A 24,083-nucleotide genomic window follows, 5' to 3' on the forward strand; every position below is an offset into this window, starting at 1 on the left:
TATGGAAAAGTTACAAGTTCTATGTGAGACCAAGCATACTGTGGAAGATAATGGTTCTATGGTCCCTGTACTTTTCTTCTCTTTTGTTAAAAGTAAAGTATTTCAATGTCTACTATGTTTGAGCAGCAAGGAAATGCGGATTTAGATCTCCAGATTTTAAACGGAGACACTTTTTAGCATTTTGAAAACTAGAAAGTGTACTCAGAAAATTAAGGCCTCCCTTCATGTTTGACCTCGTAACAATAGCTTTACACCATGTCCAAAAAATTAAGACCTCTCTTCAGATTTTTTTTATAACAATTGTTTAAACTACTAATTATTAATGTAAAATCACAACATTTGGCCATTTTGCTCTTTTCGCCATGTCCAGATGCCACCTCAAACTTTACCAACCTCGCTCCTTTGTTACGCCAAAGACATGTATTTGAAGTCGTTGGTCATTCTCTTTACATCTCTGCTCGTTAATGGAGAGGGAGGCATTTCAACTTCAGTAATGCAGAGTTGTGCAAACTTTCAATTATAAGAAAGAATGGAATAAGACCTCACGAGCAAAATTGACACACACTTTTATTAATCAATGATAATTTTAAAACAAAAATAACATTCAGACGCAATTAGCTATAAGGACTTAACAATTCCTAGTAGAAGTGAACGGGAAATGTGCTATCTGACATCTTGTATCCGCTATATATCTAAGGGGAAACCGGCCATATCGAATACAGATTAATTTAATAATCATCATAATTATAGTGTTGACCATAGTCATATCCTCCAACATCCTCATCATACAGCACATCCTCGCCAAATGCTTCTTCGTAAGTCTCGTCTATTTCCGGATCAATTTTGTCGCTCTTTACCCCGTTATCATCAGTTGAATCATCCACATGTCGAGTTTTCTTGGGGTTCTCAGGTCCCTGCATAAATAAATATGACCATGAGTTAAAACATATTTATGGAGATGACAGCAATAAATCCAAAGGATTCGTGTAATTTGTCCTATAGATGATTACATGCACATCCTGCAACTATCAGATTTCGGGGCGCTACAGGAATTCTGATCTAGTTCTGACTTCTACTAGGACTTGGAGTGATTTCAAGGTTTCTTATTCTTTCTAATTTTATGACGATGGACATGTATGTTTGCGAGAAACTGTAACTCAGTTCCCTTTAAAGAGGATAGAACAATTTATATCATAGGATACAGATCCTGTGAGTGTAATAGTAGAGTTTCTCACATGCAGTTCCCAGTAATCATAAATTGAGCAGCAGTAGAAATGGAAAAGATGAAGAATCCTACAATATTTTGATGCAGCATAATTTAGTTTTCATTATTTAATTTCTTCCCAATTTCTTAAATATCCAAACATTATGCATAATGATGTCTCAAACACCAGCTATCTTCATCCAGCCCCAACGCCCAGGATATTCTGAAGATTTTCCAAAATTGAGAAAACAATACTCTGCTTAAGGAATTGACATCTGAGCAAAACTGAAAGTAACAGCAGAAGATATAAAGGAATTCTCAAGAATTTTTGGAGTAGGAGAAGCACATACAGACTCATTAAAAAGCTTCTCTAGCACATCGTAGTTGATCTTAGAGCTCAGCCTCTGCATCACATGATATAAAGCAGCATAAGTGGCAAACAACACAACCGATAAATCTGATGAATATTATTTCATGCAAACAGGAAGATATACCATGCAATACAAGTTACAAGCACAAGACAAAGAGGCCAAGAAATGGTTGAGACCAATGGGAAGAAACCAGAACTTTTTGAATGGACCTATATTCAGTTTCATAAAGGTGAATGGACTTGCAAGCTCATTTGTGATCCTTAAAATCTAACAAATTTAGCCAAAAGTGACAGAAATGTTGAAATTGAGAAAAATCTAACATTCAACAAGAAGAAAAACTGAAACACACTGCAACTCTGCAGTCTCAGCAAAGCTGAAGTCTAGGAAACTGATGCCTAAGCAGTGGTGGACCTCTGTGTGAGGCATGGGTTCATGTGCACCAATGCTCTCCTCTCTAGACCATGTATAACAATGTTATATTTCTACAAAAGAATTTAACCCAAGCTCAAATACTCATGTAATGCAACTGCTATTGGGCGCACCTCTATTTGTGAGGTCGGGTGTTCAAATCCCACTTTTGCCTTGCTGCTTTTTCATTTTCTTTTGGAATTGGGCCCACCAATGGGGGATGGGTATATTTAGTGTCCCTTTTTGCGTTTTAATTAACTACATTTTCTTTCTTTATTTGTTTAATTTATTCTTTTAAAATTTCCAAGTCTGACACATTGGGAACCCTATTCTCCTTGCATCGTAAAATTTATATAATTAAATCAGGCGTCGATACTAAAACTAGTAGCAGTGAAGGATGTAAGCATACAATCAAATTGATATCATGCCTAGATACCAACATTTTCGACACGGAGTACATACATACGTAATCTTACTAAGATTTAAAAAAAAATAAAAAATAAAAAAATTGGACCTATGATTTCCAAAGTGTGTTGGGTTCAATGGTGACAACCCAAATATTGAATATGTCAAATTTAAATCCTAGATTCACTTCTTCGTAATAGTGCACTCATCCTCTTGAAATCCTGGACCTGCCCCCTATGCCTAACAATGAGAAGTCACAACCAAGGAGTGTGGTGGGATAAATGAGATCCCTCCACCCTTAACCAAATGTCTCAAGTTGTTCGAGCCCTGAGAATGGAAAAACTCCCATAGAGAGCACTTCCTCTTTGCGCTAATCTGGATTAATCGGGCCAGGGGGCTCCGGATACCAGATGGTATACCAAAGAGAAGTCAAGAAAATCTACATCTATAGGCAAGATGACTAAATCTATAACAGTAAATGGAGTGATTACAGCAACTACAAACCCAGGAAACACTAAAAAATTCTCATTTAAAAGCATCCTGAAAATGCTTGAGCATGTCTTCTCTACTGCTACAAATCTCAAACCATGCATAAGCATTGAACCAACGTGGAACAAAATCCGTAGTATGTCTAGAACCGTTGTTCCTTAGGATTGTACATTTCTTTTCATCCACTTGTTTTATGCATTTTCTATCTTATTTTGAAAGTCAATGTTCATTTGAAGAAAAGATCAAGACATGCATAATTACTGAACCAATGTGGAAGAAAATCCCTAGTATCTCTAGAATTTTCTATTTCTTATGTAAGTACCTTTCTTTTCACCCATATTTTTGATGCATTTTCTATCTTATCTTGAAAGCTAGTGGTCTTTTGAAGAAAAGGTTTCCAACTTCCTTACTACCATGTATAAGCTGCAGTACCCGTATCACCTGAAAGCAGAATCCTGTCAGCCACACCATTGGATATTTCTTACTGTCTGCCCTAGCGTGCTTGCACATCCTATAATTATGTTCTCTTATTCCAGAACCAATGGACACAGACAAAGAAAAGAAGTTAAAGAATCTCAATGGACACTTTCTTTTTTACAGTTGGAGGAAGACAGAGCATTGCCTAAACGATGAGAATGAACAAACGAACAAAACAAGTAGAGGAAGAGGAATCAATCAGGCAACTACAACTTGATCCAAAACTAGTCAAGATTGGCTATACAAACCCTCTGTAACCATTTCGCTCTATTCACGCTCATTTCATTCCAACACCAAATGTTTAAAGAGGGCTTCTCGCTAGCATGGCATGTCTTTGTTATGGTGTGGATTTTCATTAAATTTACTCCGATAAATTGGAAGCAAAAAAACTATAATCCGAATCTGCATACATACAAATTAATAAAGGATTCCAAGATAATTTGTTGACATACAAATTAATAAAGGATTCCAAGAAACATTTTGATAATTTGTGAATCAAATATGTTCCCCAAACACTGCAAACCTCCAAAACACTCACTTGTCCAGGGCATATAACAACATTGTAGAGGCTAAACATGGAGCAACAGAGACAACTTCCAGAAGATATTAGAAATTATGGTTTCAGATAACAACATACCCAATGAAATCCCACAGTATGGGGTCTCGGGAGGGTAAAATGTACGCAGACTTTACCCCATCTCGGAAGATAGAAAGGCAACGAAGATCCATAATCCACAAATAAGTGATTCATTAAGATACTACTCCCTCCGGTTCAAAAAGAGTGTCCACTTACTTACCCTTTATTATTTGGTTCAAAAAGAGTGTCTACTTACCAAATCAAGAAAGAATTAACCTTACTTTCTAGATTTGCCCTAATTAAGTGTTAAGTGACCAAATCCCAATACCTATTTAATTAGGGGTAGTTTAGTCAAATTACCTATTTTTGCCTAGGGGTTAGTATTTCTTAAGGTGTGTGCAAATGGCTAAGTGGACACTCTTTTTGAACCGGAGGGAGTATAGTTTTTGGATTCTGAACACAAGGAAAAAGTAAGAAGCTCCAGAACACAGAGTTCCCTGCAACCAGAATGCTAAAGATTGTACGTTTCTTCCCTTTTATCATACGCACCTTTTTAGTTAACATATGCTTCGCAGCTTCTGCAGCTGATTTAGCCGGGCCGGAATTTTTCAGTTCTGCAGCCCTTTTCTGTTGTTTTTCCTGCAGATGATACAATAAAGCAAAGTGTGAGCTAATTCCACGAGGCCTCTAGAGCAAGTACTGTGTACAAGAAATATCACGTGCACACACTTTTTTTGGCGATAGGTCACATGCATGTGCTATTCTTGTGGCTAAGTAACTTAAGGAAGAGAGAACATGTGGTAGTCAGTTGGTGTTGTAAGTTTAAGAAGGCTGGATGGGGGAAGACAGATCCCACCTACTTTTTACCGGATTGTGGAGTTATACTTACTCATCCGTCCACGTAGAATTGGTATTTGGTACGATTTAGTATAAGAGGCCTAACGAGTTGGAAAAGGATCACTATTGGGAAGAGAGGGATAGATGCGTGGTAGATCGCACCGTTGGGCATATTTTGGATGGTCTGTAGAGAGAGGAACAGATGATTAATTGAAGGAACTGAAAATCTAATATGGAGGACTAGGAGTTCTTTGATATTTTAGGTGTAAAGAAATGTTAGATACAGTTTGGCAGAAATTATGGAAGGCCAACCCTGCAGATGGAAATGTAAGTTTTTGGTACCATTAGTGCAATAGAAGATTTGATTTATCAAAAGCATAAGAAATATCACAACCACAGACCATTCTTGCCATTCCATTTTATTATATTATAAAAATGGTGCATCACTAACCAAAGATTATCCAAAACAGAAGAAATTGGCAACTAACATTTATGAACTTACTAAGTAACTAGAAATATCCCTTATGATGCAAGAGTATTGGAAACAATATCAAAATTTTGACCATCAAAAGAAACTGAATGTTTTTGTCTCAGTTTTGGATCATGTACCCAGGCCCTGAGTGCTTAGAAATACAAGAGAAAACGCAAGTTATTTTCAAATATTTGCTGAGTTTGCATATGTTAACAAACATCCAATTCTAACCATTTGACATCAACAAAGTTGCTCTTTTCTGTAGTATCTTAGTTCCTCAACTTGAAACTTTAAGAATTCATATTCACCGGTAACAAACTCAATATAAGTTCAAAGTATTACCATTCGTGATTTTTTAACATTGGCAGCAGCAGCAGCAGCAATCCTCTGTGCTTCTTGCACATCCTCAGAACAGTTAGCAAATCTGGACTCATACTTCTTCTTGGCATCTAATGCAGCCGCTTCCTTGGCTGCTTGTTCCTACAAATATTGATCGGCAAGCTCACTCAGAAGAAGGAAGGAAGGGGCAGATAAGAAAGTGAGTGCAGACTACTGTTATGTGATAAGCATAATCATCCTGAAGATGGACTAGGAAGCAAAAGTATAGAAAAGGACTCATTGTTTAACCGCAGTCAACTTAGTAGAAGAGACCAAAAATCATCAAAAATCCTTAATTAAGAAAAACAAAAATAAAGTTGATCTATCATAAATTCATAACAAGATTTCTATTATAACTGACAATTGTATCAAGAACAAAGACATGCATTCAAGTACTTCTTATGCACTTATAAATCCTAAGACCACTATAGGACCTTGCGATCTACACACTGACTTCACATGGTGATAGGTGATTCATACAAACAATTAATTAATTCACCTCAAGATATTCTCGGTTCATTGTTTCCCAAATGATCTTCTTGTAGATCTTCTCCTGCTCATTGTGAAGATAACCATCAACCTGACAGCAATGCAGGTAGGTAACAGCCATGACAAGTTAGTGAACCAGGAAATACATGCCCATGAAAGTACAACTTATTCCATTATAACAGTCTTTAATGAGCAATTACTTAATTTCCAGTATCTATTACATGTTAGTTCCCTTATTATGGATCATGCTTCTAAGCAAAGGATGAAAGCAGGGTCAGGTAGTATCATACTATGATTTGCTAAGTATCACGCGACGAAGAGCAGGATGAAATCCAACAAAATCACAGCTTTTGCATCTAGACAGACATAAATATTTTATGAAAACATTCAAGGAATGTGATCAGTGGAGTTGTGGAGTTATCCCTACTAGATGAAAAGCAACATAGAAGAAGTAGCACACCTCTACATCATCGATATCGGAAAAGTTATCTGATTCATCATGATCATCAGGATCCATACCATCCATGCCATGTAATGTATCAGGAGTCGCATTATGATCAAATTTAGCCACTGAGGATGCCCCTGCAATTGAGAGAAAAGTAACAGTGACTTAATTCTCTAGCCCTGATCCAGGACCAAGTCTCTCCAACATTCTAGCTGCTGAAGAAAATATTTATTTACCTATTTGCTCAGACCCTGATATATGCATATTTTTCATACTCTGGGTGTTCCCTCCCTTTTCAGGCTGATCATCAACCAAAAGACAAAAAAGAACATATGAATGATAGGGCACTACTCAGAAATCAAGCAAAACCAGCATATTTCCAGTAAACAACTAAACTCAAGAATATGCCATTAGTGGCAGTATGGCGTTGCCTAAGGAAAGACTTCTCGAAAAGAATTCACAGGAAATGCTGGATACTACCATAAAATACCATCTAAAACTAAGAATTTGATACCAGTGGGAGTAAATAGCAGACCAAAATACAGATAATCAAAGGGGAAGTCTGCATTACAAAGATTTATCTCATAGAAGAATAATTCACATTGGCTACGCAGAATAATTGATTTGCTCAACCAGAGATAGGATTGAGGTAAGTAAATATGAGGACTCTTTTCTCGCAGACATTCCCCATTTGTGTAACGAATATGCAGTTTCTACTAAGCTTATATTAAAGCATAATATGACAAATTACAGACTGGAATAAGCATACCAAAATATAGACCTCTTTTCAATTTCAGCAGTCCAACTTCCATTGACTAGAGGAATTTTGAAATCAATATCATATTTCTAGACAGGAAATAATTTAGCTCATCACTATCTGATTTTTGTTTATTTTTCACAAATTTTGTATGTGGAACATGAAAGGATACATGTGCCAAAGATAAGTCTAGTAGACAGATTTCTTACATTACACCAATGAAATGCCACTACAACTCAAAGATTTCTCGGAACTCTACATCCTTTTCTTAATTCACGAATCTGCATCTCAACATTGTTTTGGATTCTATTTTAGGTAACAGATGTTTACAAGTTTATTAAGTCCTTAATATCTTCAGAAATCCGTAAACAAAGGAAAGTACTACGAGCCTACTGAAAGGATCTATTGCCAAAGCACAAAGCCACAAAGGTCCACAGTACTTACTAATTATGAAGTAGCGCTTGCAGGTTTTCATGCAAAAATCATACAGTTCACTCATTCATGTGCAGCAGCTTATCTCTGGGTCACTTAGAATTTTTTCAATTCAAACTCGTTTATTCTTGAGTATTGTCAAGATCAGTCACATGAACAATGATTCTAAGATAAATTATTGTTTAATGAAGCAGATCATCACCATGCAAGTAAGTGACAGAGAATGAACCTTGATTGTCCCTTGAAGAGGTGGAAAGGATGCATTACGAAACTATTAGGGCTCATCTAACTTTTGTAAGCAGATGCTGTACGAAACACACAATATCTATCTTTATGCAGGTTGTGCTTTTAAGCTCCTTTAGCAAGCTCATAACTTGGAGTTCAATCCCAAGAAAATCTAGCATCTACGAAGAAATACTCTTCTCCCTGCCCCTACTCTATTTTCTTATAGATATTATTCTTTTCTTTCAAATCTATCCTTCCATCTTGAAATTTTCAGAACCTGAGCTGTGTCTTTCCCAGCAGTCAAAAGCTTTCTTGAAAGCATAAAATTCTACCTCCTGACTACGAGGTGATAATGCTTTGGATAAGTAACAGCTCCGAGGAGTACCTCCAAATACTCGCCGCCATCGTTCTCTACCGGATTTGAAATGGGAAAATTTGGATCCTCCGCAATTTCTTCAGCATCTTCTTTTGCCATTAATCTTTCCCTCTCAGCGCGTTGGAAGGCTGGAGGTTCAGCTCCTCCATCAAGCCCACCTGAAAGTTTTACAAACTGCAAACACATTCATAAGTACTATATATGACTTAGCAATACTACTAAAAACTTAAAAAGTCCGGTAGCAAGTAATTACATCAGTATAACAACTTTCACAAAGACCATGGGCAAAGGGCAGCTTCACATTTTCCTTGTGTTCACATAGCACTTCTGTGATCCCAGATCCTTTTGATCCCGAATAAGGTTGCAGGGCCAGCCTCCCTTCCTTTTCAAGCTCCTCAGCTCTTGTATTGAATTCATCAATCTAGTTGCGAGTAATTCAAGTAATAGTATGAAACTCGGAACGGAAATTTTGGCTTAAACGCCATCTAAACAGTCTAAAATGTGTCAAGGAAAAGGGAGGGAATTAAAACTTTGTTTTAAGATCCCACTAATAGAACTCTAAGAAGAGGCGGAAGAAAAAAGAACAAAAAGTCAAAGCCAGATAAAATTAAAATCTTCTCCAGAGTGCAGGCATTGGGTGGCTTCATCACATACCAAAATCTGATGACAGTAGCACACTAGATAGATCTTTTATTTGCTTCTGTTTTTGGTCTTTTGTAAACAGAGGATTTTTTACGAAGAGTGTTAAGAAACATAAATATTCATAAATAAGAGGCAAAATTGTCAATCTCTCACCCAATGACAGCAGCAGGCTTCTATCTGTACTTGATGTATATGCACTACACTAGTTTTACAAACTGTTTTCAGCTTTCATAACAAATTACATTATACACCTAACCATGTCACCTTGAAGATAAGAACCCCAAAGCCCATTATGCTTGTTCTTCCTTTAGATGCCTGCCTTTCTTAATTATGTTTTCAATATTCACAATGATATCCAACTTAGAGTAAAATTTTAGCATTACAGAAATAAGCACCTCATTAGTACTAAATTGCTTTTAAGATTCTACTTTAATAGCTGGCCCCCCTCCCACCAAAGTCATAGGACCTGCACACATGACTAAATACATGCACATGAAGCTTTTCAAACTGTGAAAATTAAAGTACCAGCAGTGTTGATCCTACCAGCCTTGATGCTACATACCGTTAAGCTCCCAGATTCCGTGTTTTCAAATTCAATCAAACGCTTTGTCAATGTTGATTCGCAAATGTGCACGACTTTGATCTGTTGATTAAAAGAAAAGGAAATATCACGCTTCTTGTGTTATGTCACCCTGAATAAATGTGGGAGTTGGCAACTAGTGCCAGTGTTTGTGCTACATAGGCTAGAACATGAAATAAGCCAAGCAAGTAGAACAAGAACAGTTGTTAAGTCCGATGAGAAGAAAAAGTCCTAATTTCATGACCAAGAACAAGTAGTCCTTTCATTTTTTTATTTTTTTTTGCAAGTAGCCCTTGAGAACTAGCTAAAGCACATTAGAGTTTCACAAAGCAGAATTAACAACATGAAGCCTGTCTATAAAGAATCTGAATGCTGACAATCAAATAAAGGAAATCTAGAAAGACCACTTACAATTTCTGATTTAGAACAACTCAGTCCATGTGAAAGAGAAGCAATGTACAGTGCAGCTCCACATAATCCACTTGGCTTTCTCCCTGTCTATAGACAATTTGTAGATTAGTGCAAAAAAGCAAGTCATTTGTATCTATGTTAAGCAAATGGACCTTGACTCTAAATCAATCCCAAAAGCTAGCTCATGAGCTGAGGATTGTACAAGATCCTATAAGGAGACAACAACTCATTCTCTCAACCAATGTGGGACGTTACCATGTCCCCCCTCCCGCCTCACCCAGGCCTAGTTAACTGGAGTGTGGATAACATAACATGGGGGCCCAATATTGGGTAAACGAAGATAATAGATATGTATGGCCTTGATACCGTGATTTACAAAATGGACATTGGGTCTAACTCAACCTAAAAGCTAAGCTCATGAAGTGGGGCAATCTAGTTCCACAGAAATAATTCAGTAACACAAAATTATATACAGAAAAGTGATGTATAACCTGCATCCAATCTCGCTTCATGCTGGCCAAAATGTGAAGTGCAGATCTAGAAATATTAGGCTTCCTTCCCCCAAATAAACCTACATTATAGATTGATAGTCTTCACGGGTGAACTCCAGCAAGCTAACAGCAATTTTATATTGCTGAAAATAATAAAAAGAAATAGAGAAAGGAAAGAAAAAAGTGGAGCTTAAGGACCAAAGGAAAATACAAGGCCAAGCAGAAAAGGCAAAACATAGGGGAGTGCTTCTCACAGTTAGCCCAAGAGAGAGATGGTCTATCTTCTCCATAACTTCTCTGGTCACTTTTCAAACATTTTTCGTTTGATAAACAGCTTTGGGTCTCAAATAATCATTCCAGCATTAAAAGCTTAGTTTTCTTACATGGACAGGCACATTTGCTTCATCGCAGGCAATAAATCTTATGATATTACAGAATGTCATTTGAGAACGAACTAGGGTACAACTGGGTGGAAAGATCAAGGATCTTAATCAGGAGAATGTCCATCAGCAAGAAAGTTCTACTTTGGCTAAGTCAGCATTTTCGTTTAGCTTCGAAAATCATGGAAATATCTACTAGAGGTGGAATACGACAGACTTCTCGTATCGTCATCTTTGCTCTCAAAGTTCAACAGATACAAAAGATTCCTTAGCATGGTGTCTGTACAAGGTACCAGAAGGGGCACGATCATCATCCTGGAGGTGGTCCAAAATTCTAGGTGGTGAGATCTCTCAGGAAAAATAAGAAGGTTCGCAGTTAAGAGGGCTTGTCTTACTCTAGAACCTATTAGTGCTAATGTAAAACCTTTTTGCTCTTCTGTTTAACAAAAGAGATTCCGATATTTAAATGATGCTACATTCTTGGCTCACCGATGAGGGAAAGAAAAATATGCAACCAGGATCCATCTCTTAGGCATCCACATAGAATTAACTTGCCAGAACAAGGGCCACATATATCATGCTTGCAGAATAAAATCATTATGAATCACGAACCTTGAACTCCTCGCGATGAGAATCCAAAAACATAATCAAGAAACATATATATATATATATATATACACTCCACCACAGAGTTGATACCTGGGGCAAGGTGGTCAAGAAAGAAGCAAGACTAAAGTTAACCAGCAGATCATAAATACTTACGATCAGTGAATCGATGAATGAACAGGCTCGGATCCACAGGTTTTTGGACAATTGGGTGGTTTTCAAGGTGCAGAAGTTTGCAAAGCTGTAAGAACACAGCACCTAAAATATACCTGCACTTAACAAGAGCAAGGTTGAACAGGTTTCAATGACCATAATAAGGATAGGGATTAGGTAAATGTTTTCCCAACTGTCCAACTTTAGGTATAACCCCTCATGTATGACCTAAGCACAATGAACTTGCTCAGGGTAGGGTACTGTTCTAGATTTGTAACAAGGCAATGTACTCGGAAACCTCCATAATTAACAATGTGTGAAGTTATTAATGTGCAAATGGTCACATAGATTCTTCTGATAGGGAAAGGAAACTGGTCGAAGTAGAGAGTTAGAGGTACTGCAGCAGAGGAAAAACTGCCCTCAAATTCAAAAGCCAAATATAACCAAGGATATGCTCTTCAGTCACACTGAAGATTAATCAGAGTATATTTGGAAGAGTTGTAAAGCATATGACCTATTAACTTTCTCGAACTAATTCGTCTCCTGTCCTAAATTTCCTTCCCACTAAAAAGAAGATATTAAACTCCTTTATCTTTCTCAAATCCAACACTGAATACTATTTCACATAAGGCTGCTTTCACTTCTAGCTAAACATGAATCAAGATTCACACATGAGATCTGGTTCACAATATAACTACAAGGAGCTAAGGGGTGAATAGAATATCATAATACTGGGCAGGATAATAAGAATCCTGGCCTAAAGGGAAATCATTAAGTTCTGGCTCAAGATTACTGATCCAAAAAGTTGCTTTAAAAAAAAATGAAGCTTACGTACACATTTATCCTCAAGTACTCGGAAAAGTCAATGAGTAGGAATGGCTTTTTGTTCTCCCTGCAAGAAGAATAAACATAAAGAAACCCCAATTTGTCACTAATGAAGTAGCTTGGACCAAGAAAAAATACGTTGGAAGATTTAATCAAAATATAACTTTCCTTGTTACTCTTTCTATTTACATACTAAAGACAATTGTGTTGCTTTGGTATCCTCATGCTGCATAATACAGTTGATAGATTCATCCACAATTAACCAGGTCAAGTTTATAATGCATCAGTTCATTTACTTAGCCACCGTATTAGTTCCACTATCAGCACAGAATTTAGGTCAACATCTAAAGCACGTTATAAGTACACTCAATGAATAACCGTATGCAGACAACATAAAACTGACATTAGCCAATTGCCCACCTTCAAATTATCAAAAATTCAACAGGTGCCTTAAAAAAAAATTAACAGCTTTTTACTCCCCAGATAAATGCCTTAAAAAAATTTAACAGCTTTTTACTCCCCCAAACAACTAGATATTAAAGCAGTAAATACTAATATAAGGAAAATAGATATCACAAATATCATAAAGCGAAATTCCACAGTCGCTAGCATGCAGATATTAGCTTTTCTAATTTTACAAGTGTAACTAAGCAAGGCGAAACAACGGGTAAATTGGGAGACAATGATAACTTGGTGTCTTTTTGTCTTCCAGCTTTCTCCTTCTCCACTGTTTAAGCATGTCCAACACTCTTTAGAGTCCAAAACCTCGATGCCAAACCAGAACCAAAAAAAATAAAGAGAAGATCTGATTCTATAGCTCGACAAAGCTCAAAGCCTCCAAAGACAAAAGAGTGTGTCAATGGTGAGATCCGAACCACTATCAAAGATTAAAAATGATTGGATAGGTTACTTAACTTTCAGCATAGTTCTAATTTATTACTCCCTCAACCCCAATTTATGTGATGGCGTTTGAGTGCGCACGGAGTTTAAAAAGAGAAACTTTTGAAACTCGTGGCCTAAAACAAGTCATAGATATTTGTGTGGCTATAGAACATCTCATTAAGGGTAAAAGAGATGTTTAAAGTTAAATTGTTATTAAATATAAAAAGGTATCATTCTTTTTGTGATAAACTAAAAAGGAAAGAGTAATATCATTTCTTTGTATTGTAAAGTTATTTTCAAGGGATAATAGCACTTTTAGTCCCTCGGTTATTAGTAAATTCTAATTTCTTATCCTGGTGATACAACTAAGCACATTTAACCTTTAATTTTGTTATAATGGGTATTTTATCCCCTTTATATAAGAAATAAGTTGCAATTTAGACTAAATTTAAAACTATTTTATCCTCAAATATGGAGTAACAGTACACACTTACCATAGTACATAGGCAGTCAAATGAAGTAATGGCATATCATTTGTTCAACTTGTGAAAATTCACAAGCAGAGGGATCAAACCTACACATTTTAATTAATTGAGGGTAAATATGCTTAGTCATATATCACAAGGACCAAAATTAGAAATTGTCAATATCTGAAGGAATAATCAAATTTTGACAAGTTCATTGGTTGATTCCATGGGATAAATGACTTCAAATATCAAAATATATTAGAACTTGTCACATCTCCCTTTCCAGCCGCCAAATTATTATGGCTCATTGTCTGCTATAAAATTCAGTTTTTATTTTTCTTTAAACAAAATTGGGTGCATGAACATCATTGCATTATGGTACAGTTGAACCAATTCATATCAATTAAAAAGATAGCTTAATACATCGACAGATCCTTAACCTTGCCAGCAAATTTCATTTAGACGCTCGAACCAAGGCTTGTACCAATTGAGCACCTGAACACATGATAAAGTGTTCCTATTAGATAATTCTTGCTCAAAGTTTGGAAAAAAAAATTGCATGTGTTCCAAAGCGTCTATTAGGCAGTTAAGTTAACCACATAAAATATGTCATCTCCTTTAATTATACACATCAGCCTCAATTGGAACGGGCTTATCAAGGCGAATGCATGTAATTAAAGGAGGTCACATATTTTAAGTAGTTAACTTATCTACGTCATGGGCATTTGAGAGCACGCAAAAAAGGTTTTCCAAAATTTGAACTGAAAGCGTCTAACAGGAACACTTTATCATGTGTCCAGGTGCTCAATTGGAACAATCCTTAGTTCGAGTGTCTAAATGAAATTTGCTTGCAAGTTTAAGGGGTTGTTGATGTATTAAGCCTAAAAGATAAAGAAAACACGCACAACAGATGGGATTTAGCTGGATGTCTAAACATACTTAAGCAGTTAGCTTTTACTGAATTTAGAAACTAAAAAATCAGCAGCGTAACTTTTTACGGGACACAACAGAAGGTGTTAAGAAACATCATCTTGTGAATTGGAGGGTTGTCACATCTCCAAAGGAATGGGGTGGTGGCGGAGTTAAAGATCTTAAGGTGTTCAATAAAGTGTTGTTGGAGAAGTGGGTATGGAGATTTGGGGTGGAGGGAAGTGCTTTTTGGTGGGGGTAGTAGCGGAAAAATATGGGCAAATGGAGGGGACATGGAGGACTAGAAACATTATAACTCCGTTTGGCAGTGGCGGACCTAAAATTTTTACCAAGTGGGTTCAATATATAAGAAATATATAAATAACACTGTATATACATATATATATTTTAAAAATAAATTAAATATACATGTATATACAGTGTTATTTTTCAACGAAGTGAGTTCATATGAACCCACTTGAAACCACATAGGATCGCCCCTGCCGTTTGGGCGTGGGTTATGGAAAAGTATTATGAAGGGGTGGGAAGACTTTTGTGGACATATCTCCTTTAAGGTCAGAGACGGAAGTGACGGGAGTAGGATTAGTTTTGGGGCTCATAAGTGGTGTGGGGAGTACGAGCTGAGGGAAGCTTTCCCAAATATTTACCGTGTCTCCTGCCAGAAGGAGAAAATTGTGCAACATTTCGCAAGTCTCACGAGGGGTGATTCATTAGGATTTAAGATTCAGAAGGAACCTTTAGGATTGGGAGATGGGAGAATTTCACAATTTGGTTGAGCTCTTGTATGGGCTAGAAACTCCTAATAACTTATCAGATTTATGGCAGTGGAGGGAGAGTGGTGATGGTTTATTTACTATTAGCTCTTTCTATAAGAAGCTACTAGTGAGAGATGAATGCACTTTCCACCATCACTCCATTTGGATCCCTAGAGCTCCGAGGAAGGTGTGTTCTTTGTTTGGTTGGCGGCAAGAGGGGCAATATTAACAGCAGAAAATTTGAGGAAGAGGAGGACCACTTATGTTAGTTGGTGTTTTAGGTGTAAGAGTGAAGGAGAGAATGTTGATCATCTTTTATTGCACTGTAAGGTGGCTAACCGGTTATGGAGGGCGGCCCTTAATTTGTTTCGAATGCAATGGGTGATGTCTGGCACAGTGAAGGAGGGGTTGCAAAGTTGGAGGCATAGGAGGGGGGAAAGAAGCCCAAGGGCATGGCGTGTCGCCCCCTTAGCAATTATGTGGGTCATTTGGAAAGAGAAATAGGACGGCTTTTGAAGGGGTGGAACAAGAGTTTGTAAAGTTGCAACGTAATGTTTTGTCTCTAGTTTCTTTTGGTGTACTTGTGAGGTCCCAATTTGTATAGAGGATTGGATCTCTTTGGTTGAGAACCCTATTTTGATGTAGGTTCTCTTCTTTTGGTATACAGCTTGTGTACGGGATTCCCCAATTGTTAATAAAATTATTTACCTTATCAAAAAGGTAAGGTTACTCAGAACAGAGTGTTTGTGTTGATTAGGCATATCGTTGTAGATTAGGTATCTGGGCTGTAAAATTGATGCACCTGTTCTAATGGTCTAACCTTGTTCCCGGTATATAATTAATGAACTACTACATCATCCTACTTGAGGGTAACCTAAATAAAGGACTAAGATTCCTTCTCTTCATTAAGCTCTGGTAATTGCGGAGCATGTATCAATTAGTAATAAATGTTCTCTGGACTATTAAGCTGACTTTTTAGAACCCTTAAAGGCATCATATCTCGAATTATTCCCTCTGTCATGTATTTTTTTATCACTGGTTTTTTTATCAGTAAGAACATATACCAAATATATGCATTGTGCCTAGCCACTATTATAGTAAAACTGCTAAAACCACTGGCACACTAAAATCAAACCACTGAAACAGAAATATGGGATTCTCATTTGCAGGTGGTTTGCTCTTGTGTTTTACAAAATCAATCTTTTTTTATTTTGTTTTTGTTATACTCTGAAACCGCTGATGCACGGTGGATATGATTCACATCAACCTGTCTAACATCTCAAGCTCAATTACAAGTTATCCCGCTTCTTTTTTCCCCTTAGGGAACAAAACATCTATTGAAAAAGAATATTATAAAACACAATCTCTCACCTACATGCAATGTAAAGACAAGCAGCTTGAACTTGCTCTTTCCTACGCCCCCTTGTGAAATTCTTCTCAACTGCTATCTGAGAATAACAGATTCAGCCATCGAATGATATATCATGCTGGTAGAGGTATGATCTTAAGCATAACGAATCATACCTCATAGAAGCGCAAAGCTGGACGAGCTATTGAATCACCACCATCAATTCCTAGCCCATAAAGCATACCCTCTATACCATTATATGCTGCAGGAAGGGGAAGACAAACAAGTGCATCAGCCAAAACTTCATATCTAAAAATCATATTGACACCAAAGAGAAGATTAATGTATTCTCAAGCCCTATTAGTGCTACATAGCTTGTGCACCTCTAAGTATAGTGTTACCCTCGAAATATTAACCAGATTAATAGATACAACAAGCATTGCCAGTATTTTGCTATAAAGCTACATAAACTGGCAACTCTAAGTGCAGCGCTGCAGTTGGCCCATCAACAAAACCTTTTATCTTGACATATCAGCATATCAGGATAGAGTTGTCACCAACCAAAAAGAACAAAACATTTACTGTATTTACATATTCTATCAGTAGCATCATTTGAGGCTCATCTTTGAGCCATAAACATGATCAGAACGAGGACCTTTGATAACGAAATATAATATATCCTCGACATAAATGTTGGGTAGGTACAATTCCTGGAACTTATCTTGTAGATGAAAGGTTGTTGAGCTATACAGTTAGTTGAGTTTGACACAATTAGACAGTTTCTCAACTGGAAGACTTTCAAAAATAGTTCCACGTGAATGCCTATAATGACAATGAACAGCACAATCACCCATCTTACAGGAAACTAGAATTCAAGTCTCACATTACACAAAAATACTAACTAAACTATGAATGTAACATTTATGATGTTAATAATACAGACCAAATCTGATGCAAAGCAAATGCAACTGTACTCTAGAAAGCCATAACAACTTCCATTGAAAATCAAGAACTAGATCAGCAAAAATATTCTAATTTCCCTAATAGAAGCCAACCAGTCAATCATTCAACGCAAAAAGAAAATTATAGAAATTATACAAATAGGTACAGTGAGCATAACATCATTGTGAGGAAACAACACTCAGAGATAATAGGATACCTTCATTTAGTGTTCGATCACGTGAAGCTGTATAATCACTTCGGACAGTCTTCACATAGTTTCCTGCCATTTGGCTCTGCAAATGATTTAAGTTAGTCTTGATAGAATACAAATAGCAAACGTAGTGTACAAGTCAGCCCTTATCCTTGTTTTCATTTTAGTACTATTTATCTCCTCATTTACGAATGTATATTTGAGAAACTAGAATTATTGATAACAGTTACCAGTTTCAAGAAAAAAACTAGAATTATTGATAAAGGTAAGGAACTACATTAATATTAAATGCAAGCGTTGTAGCTCTAGCTTCTACTCCCTCTTCCAACACCCCCAACCCCCCCCCCCCCCACCCACACCCCCCCCCCAAAAAAAAAAAAAAAAAACTGCTAGGGATGGGGGGGTCCATTTGCCTCTCCACTGAAGTGTTTTAGATGTCGTAACTTTTTTATCTTTTTGGATATGTAAACCCCGCCACAAAACCTCCTAACCAGGAGCCAAGGGTGGTTCTTTCACACTTTGCTCTCTTGGTAATTCAAACCCAACGCCATGGTTGGAAGTGATTAGCCTTTTGCTAGGCCATCCCACCGTTGTCACATTTCTCCATGAGGTAGGGTAAAGGTCGTTGTTGTTGTTATCCCATTGAGCTTTTTTTTTTTTTTTTAAAGTGAAAAAAATTACACTCCATGGCCAACCATATGACAGGAAGCAACTTTTCAACAAGTGGATTTTAACATGTTTAAACAGCTAGCATTTAAACTGCCCAATGCATACGTAAGGCAGTGAGGAACTGAGGATAATAGGTTTTCCTGTATTGTCTAATTTTCAGAATCTTCAACGTAAGTCCAGCTCATAAGATCTTTTGGGTAGTTGATGGTAACATTTTAAAAAAAAAATCGGTAGTGTGTGGCCAGCTTACTCGCACCTCAACTATTCTGCAAGTACCTGTTATCTCCCACCAGCATCAGTGCGAAGCCAAAAATCTCGTTAAGTGTGTTCAAAATTTAATATACATATATAGGCATAATACATAGTCCCCCCCACCCCGAACTTGGCACTTTTTATTTGATGTCCACCTGAACTGTTTTTTGTCCTAATTACCCCCAGAACTTGGCAATTAGATAGCCTTCACCCCCTCGAGGACCTCAGGAGGTGTGATGCATTCGCTGTCATGTGGATATTTTTTTTCCATGTGCCATATTTAATAATAAAATATGTATTTTTACCTTTTTAAATTCATTATTTTTTTTTAAATCATATTTTCGGCCAAATCTGTAAAAAAACATGTTTGGAGCTTCGTTATTTAGGTTTTTTAATTTATTTGGTTACATATAATGGAGTTTCAGCCAAGTTTACTTTACATAATTGGCCCGGGAAAAAAAATAGAAATACACAATTAAAACAAATTGTCATTGGATCTAAAGATGAAGCAAAAAGGAATACACAAATGAAAATCCATTATTTTGGCCAACAAATATACTTGGCTACTTAAAAATAATTGAGTTCTCAAATCTTTTTAATAGATATCAATAAAATAAAAGTACACAGTTGGAATAAACAGTAGTTGCATCTAAATAAGAAATAAAAAGAAAATTCACATTTGAGCTCCATTATTTTGGCTAAAACTTTTTTATTTGGCTAAAAATAATGTAGCTCTAGCCCAAAGTTTTTTTTTTTTTTTTTTAACAGTTGGCCCAAAAGATAATTAAACAGTTAGAATAAATATCTTGCATCTAAAGAAGAAATAAATGGAATAGATACTTAGGACTCCATTATTTCGGCAAAAACTTTTTATCTAGCTAAAAGTAATTGGTCTCAGTCATGTCTACTTCACATATTTGGCCCGAAAAAGAATAAACATATAGTAGGAACAAATAGCCATTGCACTTAAAGAAGAGATTAAAAACTACAAAGTTGAGGTAAATTATGTGTGGTATATCAAGAAAAAGTAAGAAAGAAAGACATAGTTGGAATAATAAACCATTGTATATGACTATGTCGCAATTAATGGTTGAAAAATACCCCACTTGTAAGCTGATTTTTCGATTTTTCATCACTTCCACATGCCTTAAAAAGAGTGTATCCATTTTCTTTGCCATTTCACCGTTCAGGGAGTAAAGGTTACTGAACTGACAAGTTCAAGGGGGTAATTAGGACAAAAATAGTTCAGGTGTGCACTGAATAGGAGTGTCACATTCAGGTGGTCTATATATATATATAGACGTTGTGGCGGACGGACGCTAAGATGGAATAGGCCCGCTAATATGCCCAATGTTCCTACTACAATATGATGAGAGGCTATTCCTCCCGGAACAAAAGGATCAAAACCTTCCACGCCCCACGTTGGATTTACACGTTGTACTTTTCCCGTTAGTCCATAAGGATCGGACACCCATATTCCGGGACCATACAAGCCTGTTACATGAAATGCACCAAAACCAAAGCAAGCCACCCCTGAGAGAAATAAATGAATTCCAAAGATCTTTGGCAAATCCAAAGAGGGTTTTCCTGTACGTTCATCACAAAATATTTCTAGATCCCAATACACCCAATGCCAGATAGCTGCCAAAAAGCATAAGCCAGAAAACACAATATGTGCTCCAGCTACCCCTTCGTAACTCCAAATACCCGGATTCGTTACAGTCCCCCCTGTGATACTCCAACCGCCCACAGGGGGGACTGTAACGAATTTTGGAGTTACGAAGGGGTAGCTGGAGCACATATTGTGTTTTCTGGCTTATGCTTTTTGGCAGCTATCTGGCATTGGGTGTATTGGGATCTAGAAATATTTTGTGATGAACGTACAGGAAAACCCTCTTTGGATTTGCCAAAGATCTTTGGAATTCATTTATTTCTCTCAAGGGTGGCTTGCTTTGGTTTTGGTGCATTTCATGTAACAGGCTTGTATGGTCCCGGAATATGGGTGTCTGATCCTTATGGACTAACGGGAAAAGTACAACCTGTAAATCCAGCGTGGGGCGTGGAAGGTTTGGAAGGTTTTGATCCTTTTGTTCCAGGAGGAATAGCCTCTCATCATATTGCAGCAGGAACATTGGGCATATTAGCGGGCCTATTCCATCTTAGCGTCCGTCCGCCACAACGTCTATATATATATATATATATATATAAGGTAATATTTAACCTATATACATCAGTATTGTCAAAGGCGCGCTTAAGCCCTGAAGCGAGGCTCTAAACATGTCGAGCGCTTCACCTCGCTTTATGTGCGCTTCAATGTCATCATCAAGGCTCTAAGACATACTTTTACTTGCCAATATGTGCGCTTCAGTGTCATCATCAAGGCTCTTTTTTTTTTTCAGTTTCAAAAACGAGCCTCTCTTGATGAGATGACACTAGATAATTAATATTTCACTTTATCGTAATGTTTTTACATTCTTTGTCCATATATTTGTTATTCATGCTTATTGTTATTAGTCTTGGACTAAACATATATATATATATATATATATATATATATATATATATATATATATATATATATATATATGTATAATATGTGTGTGTGTGTGTGTGTGTTCGCACCATTGCGCCTTTTTTCATTAAAGCCCACGCTTTATTTGCGCTTTGCGCTTAAAGCCCCACAGGTGACCTTAGAGCTTTTTTGCGCTTTTTGCTTTTGATAACACTGATATACATTGTATAAATTTTATATACACATTATAATTTTTCGGCGAAGGGTGTTCAACTGATCGTTCTTGACTTTATGTGGCTCCGCCATTGACTCTACCGACTAAGGCTTAGGCAGATGGAATATTCACCTTGGGATTTTTTGTAATTGTTGGTATTTGAACTCTAGTCTCCCATGGTTTTCACTCACTTCACAACATTCACAGACAACTACAGTCACTTAAAAAGAAAAAGGTTATCAGCAGTCACATGTTCCTCAATCTTTTTCATGATTTTCCTCAACTTTCTAAGCAGTACTCACATTGCATCTTGAAAACTCCTTTTTAACAATTAATAACAATTTTTAAGACAGATTAAGCACACCGCCCAAACCACATAAAATTGAATCTGAGGGGAACAAAACAAACTGTCTAAAAAATAGCAACCCGTATGCACCAAGAAGAATAAGAAACAAAGAACTAACCTGTCCAGCAGCATTCTTAACAAAAGTGGGCTCACTAGAAAAGTTATCTTCTTCAAGTACTCTTCCACATCCGGAACAACATCTATAATGTAATGGAATGAAGCGTCTTAGAATGAAACATATATAAACAACTGAAGCATCTTAAAATGAATAAACCTTACACATAAAATAAAAATGAATGAGAGGAGTATTATAATTGAAGAAGAGTTGTAGCTGATGAAGCTTACATTTTACCATCCAAATGGGTAGTCGGCTCATCCCGTGCACAATAAACACACCACACCATGCTCAAAGTAACCTGAATCAACTCAGAGAATACACCTTCTTGTGAAAATTTGTTGAAAGTAGCCTTAGAGTTCAAACTATAATTGTCAGCCTTATGCATATTTAGCAAGGAATTCCATGAAGAATGATATTTCAAAAAAAAAAAATTGTGAATTTATTCAGTGCACACGAAGGTTGACATGAATTCTTTATTTATTATCAGCTACATGCTAGGATTTGACAATCCTAACTCACATGATTTAAACCCCATAACTCGACTACTTTCGTTTACTGGAATCAGAGCCATAAGTGCATAAAGTACCTGACATATCTCAGTGTCATTAGGGAATGTATGTCAACATCCAGTCGACTTAAAAGAACAAGATCAATGACAAAAAGTCAAACCAGATAAAAAAAAAAATTGAGAATGGTAACAGAAACCAGATAATTATCAATTTATCCACAGCAAATTCTAATCATACAATGAAGTACCATAAAAGATCCAAGTTTTATAATTATTAAAAACATTCCATAGCTTTTAATAAACTCAGAGTCCAGAAGTTTCAATATCTTGTCGCTCCCTGTTTCGGGTGCTAGCTAATTGTGGGGAAAAAAACAAACATTTCTGTATAAGAATTAAAGAACTGAATTTAAAAATAAAAAAAAAACATGATAACTGACAACATTCCAGGAGAGTTAATTATCAGTTCATCCACTACAAATTCCATAAGAATCAAAGAGGTATCAATAAAAAAAAAAAGATTAAATTTTTTAGAGGTAGTTAGAATAGTTCAAAAGTACCTTGATAATCAGAGACTTGAGAGCAAGATGCCTAGCCAATCAAACTTGAATAACTTATAAGTGTATCTCAGATATGTTAAAAAAGAAAATGTTTCAATTATTGAGATAATTATTGTTGGTTATTTATTTGTCCTCACTGTGTGTCAGAGAAAAAAAAACATAGGGTTATAGAATCTAAGGTAGATTAGATTATGACAACTTTCCCAATTACTCCGTTTTCGGGGGCCTAGACAAAATAACGGTCTTTAGCTAACTCCCCAGTTTAGAAAGGGATTGCAACTTAAAGGGTCGGGTTTATTCGGCGGTTGGGTCGGGTCTTTTTCCCACGGGGCAGTTGACAAACACTACTCATCCAACCAATTTAACTGTTCAAATATATCTTAAAAAAATGTATATTAATTATTTCCTTTTATCTTAGAGTATTAGTTAATATTATAATATTTATTTTCTTAATTAATTCATATTTTATCATAATTACGTTTCTTCTACTATAGAATATACATTTATGGTAGAAGATTATTTTTTTTATTTTAGAAATATTCTACTTCTAAGGTTGGAATTTATGTAAAATATTTATTTTTCTTTAGATTAAGATTTATAAGGAAAATAATATATTTATCTTTTATTTTATTCACTTTAATTTTTTCAAATAGTGATATAGTCTACTGTTTTGATTCAATACAAGAAATAACGCAGTGAAAAGCAATGACTTTATCATCATTCTCTCTTTAGTTTCTCTTGTTTTCAAAACCATAATTTAATAAATTAATAACAACAACAACATATCCAGTGAAATCTCACAATGTGGGATTTAAGGAGGTTAGAGTGTACGCAGACCTTACCTCTACCTTAGAAGGTAGAGAGGTTGTTTCCAAAAAACCCTCGGCTCAAATTAAGTAATTAGTTGATGGAAAACAATATATAACTCAACTAATACAGAAT

General features: G+C 36.3%; 1 protein-coding gene across 4 annotated transcripts; it reads right to left on the bottom strand.

Moving 5' to 3' along the window:
- Positions 1–542: 542 nt before the first annotated feature.
- LOC132645833 (transcription factor IIIB 70 kDa subunit-like) lies at positions 543–23,376 on the bottom strand. 4 transcript variants are annotated; one of them, XR_009584188.1, is made up of 21 exons: positions 23,142–23,376; positions 22,304–22,374; positions 22,077–22,158; positions 17,972–18,047; positions 16,989–17,074; positions 16,836–16,912; positions 12,441–12,497; positions 11,609–11,721; positions 10,467–10,546; positions 9,976–10,062; positions 9,547–9,627; positions 8,596–8,763; positions 8,352–8,516; positions 6,789–6,852; positions 6,568–6,689; positions 6,118–6,198; positions 5,583–5,720; positions 4,481–4,570; positions 3,200–3,318; positions 1,555–1,608; positions 831–914 (listed from the first exon to the last, which is right to left on the bottom strand). XR_009584188.1 is itself a non-coding variant. In XM_060363052.1 (20 exons), the coding sequence occupies exons 2-20, from the start codon at positions 22,360–22,362 to the stop codon at positions 729–731; spliced, it is 1,866 nt and encodes a 621-aa protein (XP_060219035.1). In that variant the 5' UTR covers positions 22,363–22,374; positions 23,142–23,374; the 3' UTR covers positions 543–728. The 4 variants fall into 4 exon arrangements, 3 of the variants coding, with proteins under 3 accessions (XP_060219035.1, XP_060219036.1, XP_060219037.1); XM_060363052.1 differs by lacking the exon at positions 3,200–3,318 and having other exon boundaries at positions 543–914; positions 23,142–23,374; XM_060363053.1 differs by lacking the exons at positions 3,200–3,318; positions 16,989–17,074; positions 17,972–18,047; ... (1 more) ...; positions 22,304–22,374; positions 23,142–23,376 and adding an exon at positions 13,807–13,886 and having other exon boundaries at positions 543–914.
- Positions 23,377–24,083: the final 707 nt, after the last annotated feature.

This window comes from Lycium barbarum, chromosome 6 (genome assembly GCF_019175385.1).
Source record: "Lycium barbarum isolate Lr01 chromosome 6, ASM1917538v2, whole genome shotgun sequence".
NCBI lineage: Eukaryota > Viridiplantae > Streptophyta > Magnoliopsida > Solanales > Solanaceae > Lycium > Lycium barbarum.